The sequence below is a fragment of the Mustelus asterias genome, unplaced genomic scaffold (genome assembly GCF_964213995.1).
Source record: "Mustelus asterias unplaced genomic scaffold, sMusAst1.hap1.1 HAP1_SCAFFOLD_3675, whole genome shotgun sequence".
Taxonomy (NCBI): domain Eukaryota; kingdom Metazoa; phylum Chordata; class Chondrichthyes; order Carcharhiniformes; family Triakidae; genus Mustelus; species Mustelus asterias.
The window spans coordinates 10,001-15,564 of NW_027593620.1; the positions used below are offsets into that span (position 1 = coordinate 10,001).

Here is a 5,564-nt window from a genome sequence, read left to right on the forward strand (position 1 = left end):
GGTAATGCACTGGGCCGCAGCCTGGGGTCTGGGTAACACACTGGGCCGCAGCCTGGGTAACGCACTGGGCCGCAGCCTGGGGTCTGGGTAACACACTGGGCCACAGCCTGGGGTCTGGGTAACGCACTGGGCCGCAGCCTGGGGTCTGGGTAACGCACAGGGCCGCAGCCTGGGGTCTGGGTAATGCACTGGGCCGCAGCCTGGGTAACACACTGGGCCACAGCCTGGGGTCTGGGTAACGCACAGGGCCGCAGCCTGGGGTCTGGGTAATGCACTGGGCCGCAGCCTGGGGTCTGGGTAACGCACTGGGCCACAGCCTGGGTAACGCACTGGGCCGCAGCCTGGGGTCTGGGTAACACACTGGGCCGCAGCCTGGGGTCTGGGTAACACACTGGGCCGCAGCCTGGGGTCTGGGTAACGCACTGGGCCGCAGCCTGGGGTCTGGGTAACGCACTGGGCCGCAGCCTGGGGTCTGGGTAACGCACTGGGCCGCAGCCTGGGGTCTGGGTAACACACTGGGCCGCAGCCTGGGTAACGCACTGGGCCGCAGCCTGGGTAACGCACTGGGCCGCAGCCTGGGGTCTGGGTAACACACTGGGCCGCAGCCTGGGGTCTGGGTAACACACTGGGCCGCAGCCTGGGGTCTGGGTAACACACTGGGCCGCAGCCTGGGGTCAGGGTAACACACTGGGCCGCAGCCTGGGGTCTGGGTAACGCACTGGGCCCCAGCCTGGGGTCTGGGTAACGCACTGGGCCGCAGCCTGGGGTCTGGGTAACGCACTGGGCCGCAGCCTGGGGTCTCGGTAACGCACTGGGCCGCAGCCTGGGGTCTGGGTAACACACTGGGCAACCTGGGAGTCAGGTGACAGCCCGCGCTGTGGGCCACAGCCTGGGTGTCTGGTGATTGCCTGCGCTGCAGGCCGCAGCCTGGGGAGTCTGGTGATAGCCTGCGCTGCAGGCCGCAGCCTGGGAGTCGGGTGATAGCCTGCGCTGAAGGCCGCAGCCTGGGAGTCGGGTGACAGCCCATGCTGTAGGCCGCAGCCTCAGGAGTCGCATTGTGGCCTCACCGCAGGCCGCAGCCTGGGAGTCGGGTGACAGCCCACGCTGTAGGCCGCAGCCTCAGTAGTCGCATTGTGGCCTCACCGCAGGCCGCAGCCTGGGAGTCGGGTGACAGCCCACGCTGTAGGCCGCAGCCTCAGTAGTCGCATTGTGGCCTCACCGCAGGCCGGAGCCTAGGAGTTGTTTTGGGCCTGAGTGCGCAGGAAGAAGCCTGGGCGTGACGTGACAGCGCGGACAGCCTGTGTTTCCACTCTGAGGTGACTCCTTTCCATTTCCGTCTCTGTTTTCCAGTCACGTTGATCGATTTTTACACCTCGGAGACGGTCACCTTCCTCGTGTTTGACCTGTAAGTTTCAGAATTTACTCTTGTTCTGAAGGGGAGGGTGATCCGCTCTCTGAGAACTAACTCGCAGAGGAGTCCCTCCCTTCATAATCTGTTAAAGTGCGTGTGAGAGCGGGGGGAATATCTGCCCTTCACCAACTTCTAGCGGCTAAATCAAAATAACTCCCTGAGACTCTCTCTGTAAAAGCAACAAGTAACACTTTATTTATCTAACTAACGGTGAACAGGTTAACTGAACTATTAACAAACCCAATAATACACCATTCTAATGGGATGCTGTTTAGATAATTACAATCCCCACTCATTAACGACAAAACGGAATTGTTAGTCACTCTCTAAATTACAACCAGGTTTGGTGTCTTTCAGAACCTTCTGGTCCTCTCTGTCCTTCCTTCTGTCTGGAATCTCCGTCTTCTTTTGGTACCTTTGCCAGTCAGATGAGACTTTGAGCTAAGTTGGCGGTTGCCGTGTCTCTCCGGAGCTGAGAGCTTCTCTCTGCTTTTTGTCCCCCTGTCTGTTCTCTTATACCTGAGCTGACATATCCACCTTCCCCACCCCCCCCCCGCCCCAACAATAGGCTATTTCTCAGGTTAGCGTCTGGTTTTTGGTCCACCATCCGCCGTGGCGGGATTCGAACCCCAAAACATGAGCTGGGTTTCTGGATTAATAGTCTGGCGATAATACCACCAGACCATCGCCTCAAAGGACCTACTCTTCAGCAACGTCTAGTGGTTAAATCAGAATGACTCCCTGAGACTCTCTCTGCAAAAACAACTAACACTTTATTTCACTAACTAACAGTGAACAGGTTAACTAAACTATTAACAAACCCAATAAAACACCATTCTAATGGGATGCTGTTCAGATAAATTCGATTCCCACTTTTTAACAAAAACAACAGAATTTTTAGTTAAACTCAAAATTTTAAACAGGTTTGTTATCTTCTGGAATGTTCTGTCTTCTTTATCTTCACGATCTTCTGTTGGTACCTTTGTGATTGAGATCAGGCTTTCTTTTAAGACATCAATGTGGCTGTTACGCTGTTAGAGACAGTTGTTGTCTGTGCGTGTCTGTCTCTCTAGCTGTGAACCGTGGCGGCAGTGGCTGTGTGGCCGTTTGGAGCTGGGAGCTGTGGCTCTCATACCCCCGGTGACACAGCAAAAATTCCCCACAGGAGGATTGGTTTACCGGTTATCAAAACATCAGATTCAAATCTGATCGGCTGCCGCTGTGCAAACGCCGAGTTGAAACTGATGGGTACAAAATTCGTAAAACAACCTGTCGCCTTGGCGACACGACCGCCTCGCCTCGCGGTCCGATGTTTCAGTCTGTGTACTCCATGCACCAGCTTCGCTTCAGCGCAGGAAAAAAGAACTGCCTTTTGTTTAAACCGGCCATGCAATGCTTTCCACTTTTAGCATGTTTTGCAGCTGTTTTGTACTGTGACAAAGCGACTGACCGAATCGGCAGCTAAATCAGTGCGGAGGTGCATTCGTATTCTGTGTCCATTACTCTGAGGTTCAACTCTGCTGGATTTTTCTCTCTCTCTCCCCTGCAGGATGAAACGAGGAGAACTCTTCGACTACCTCACACACAAAGTAGTCCTGAGTGAGAAAGAAACCAGGTGAGGAACAAAAAAACAGAGGGGACAGAGAGACAGCAGTCAGTGTACAGATATCTCCCTGAGAGAGAGAGAGGGGACAGAGAGACAGCAGTCAGTTTACAGATATCTCCCTGAGAGAGAGAGAGAGGGGACTGAGAGACACCAGTCAGTGTACAGATATCTCCCTGAGAGAGAGAGAGGGGACTGAGAGACACCAGTCAGTGTACAGATATCTCCCTGAGAGAGAGAGGGGACTGAGAGACACCAGTCAGTGTACAGATATCTCCCCGAGAGAGAGAGAGGGGACTGAGAGACACCAGCCAGGGTACAGATATCTCCCTGAGAGAGAGAGAGGGGACTGAGAGACACCAGTCAGGGTACAGATATCTCCCTGAGAGAGAGGGGGGACTGAGAGACACCAGTCAGTGTACAGATATCTCCCTGAGAGAGAGAGAGGGGACTGAGAGACACCAGTCAGTGTACAGATATCTCCCTGAGAGAGAGAGAGAGAGAGGGGACTGAGAGACACCAGTCAGTGTACAGATATCTCCCTGAGAGAGAGAGAGGGGACTGAGAGACACCAGTCAGTGTACAGATATCTCCCTGAGAGAGAGAGAGGACTGAGAGACACCAGTCAGTGTACAGATATCTCCCTGAGCGAGAGAGAGAGGACTGAGAGACACCAGTCAGTGTACAGATATCTCCCTGAGAGAGAGGACTGAGAGACACCAGTCAGTGTACAGATATCACCCTGAGAGAGAGAGAGGGGACTGAGAGACACCAGTCAGTGTACAGATATCTCCCTGAGAGAGAGAGGACTGAGAGACACCAGTCAGTGTACAGATATCTCCCTGAGAGAGAGAGAGGGGACTGAGAGACACCAGTCAGTGTATAGATATCTCCCTGAGAGAGAGAGAGGGGGGACTGAGAGACACCAGTCAGTGTACAGATATCTCCCTGAGAGAGAGAGAGGGGGGACTGAGAGACACCAGTCAGTGTACAGATATCTCCCTGAGAGAGAGAGAGGGGGGACTGAGAGACACCAGTCAGTGTACAGATATCTCCCTGAGAGAGAGAGAGGGGGGACTGAGAGACACCAGTCGGTGTACAGATATCTCCCTGAGAGAGAGAGAGAGAGGGGACTGAGAGACACCAGTCAGTGTACAGATTTCTCCCTGACAGAGAGAGAGGGGACTGAGAGACACCAGTCAGTGTACAGATATCTCCCTGAGAGAGAGAGAGGGGGGACTGAGAGACACCAGTCAGTGTACAGATATCTCCCTGAGAGAGAGAGAGGGGGGACTGAGAGACACCAGTCAGTGTACAGATATCTCCCTGAGAGAGAGAGAGGGGACTGAGAGACACCAGTCAGTGTACAGATATCTCCCTGAGAGAGAGAGGGGACTGAGAGACACCAGTCAGTGTACAGATATCTCCCTGAGAGAGAGAGGGGGGGGACTGAGAGACACCAGTCAGTGTACAGATATCTCCCTGAGAGAGAGGGGACTGAGAGACAGCAGTCGGTGTACAGATATCTCCCTGAGAGAGAGAGAGGACTGAGAGACACCAGTCAGTGTACAGATATCCCCCTGAGAGAGAGGGGACTGAGAGACACCAGTCAGTGTACAGATTTCTCCCTGAGAGAGAGAGAGAGGGGACTGAGAGACACCAGTCAGTGTACAGATATCTCCCTGAGAGAGAGAGAGGGGACTGAGAGACACCAGTCAGTGTACAGATATCTCCCTGAGAGAGAGAGAGAGGACTGAGAGACACCAGTCAGTGTACAGATATCTCCCAGAGAGAGAGAGGGGACTGAGAGACACCAGTCAGTGTACAGATATCTCCCTGAGAGAGAGAGGACTGAGAGACACCAGTCAGTGTACAAATATCTCCCTGAGAGAGAGGAGGGACTGAGAGACACCAGTCAGTGTACAGATATCTCCCTGAGAGAGAGAGAGGGGGGACTGAGAGACACCAGTCAGTGTACAGATATCTCCCTGACAGAGAGAGAGAGGGGACTGAGAGACACCAGTCAGTGTACAGATATCTCCCTGAGAGAGAGAGAGAGGGGACTGAGAGACACCAGTCAGTGTACAGATATCTCCCTGAGAGAGAGAGAGAGGGGACTGAGAGACACCAGTCAGTGTACAGATATCTCCCTGACAGAGAGAGAGAGGGGACTGAGAGACACCAGTCAGTGTACAGATATCACCCTGAGAGAGAGAGAGGGGACTGAGAGACACCAGTCAGTGTACAGATATCTCCCTGAGAGAGAGAGGACTGAGAGACACCAGTCAGTGTACAGATATCTCCCTGAGAGAGAGAGAGGGGACTGAGAGACACCAGTCAGTGTATAGATATCTCCCTGAGAGAGAGAGAGGGGGGACTGAGAGACACCAGTCAGTGTACAGATATCTCCCTGAGAGAGAGAGAGGGGGGACTGAGAGACACCAGTCAGTGTACAGATATCTCCCTGATAGAGAGGGGACTGAGAGACAGCAGTCGGTGTACAGATATCTCCCTGAGAGAGAGAGAGAGAGGGGACTGAGAGACACCAGT

The 5,564-nt window shown here is 53.9% G+C and overlaps 1 protein-coding gene across 1 annotated transcript in view; it reads left to right on the forward strand.

Moving 5' to 3' along the window:
- LOC144490718 (phosphorylase b kinase gamma catalytic chain, liver/testis isoform-like) overlaps positions 1–3,065 on the forward strand; it is an 8,136-nt gene extending 5,071 nt beyond the window's left edge. Inside the window, exons 3-4 of the mRNA XM_078208427.1 lie at positions 1,351–1,405; positions 2,961–3,065. Of these exons, the coding sequence (XP_078064553.1) occupies positions 1,351–1,405; positions 2,961–3,030 (125 nt within the window). The 3' untranslated portion in view covers positions 3,031–3,065. The remainder of the gene's footprint in view (positions 1–1,350; positions 1,406–2,960) is intronic.
- The last annotated feature ends 2,499 nt before the right edge of the window (positions 3,066–5,564 follow it).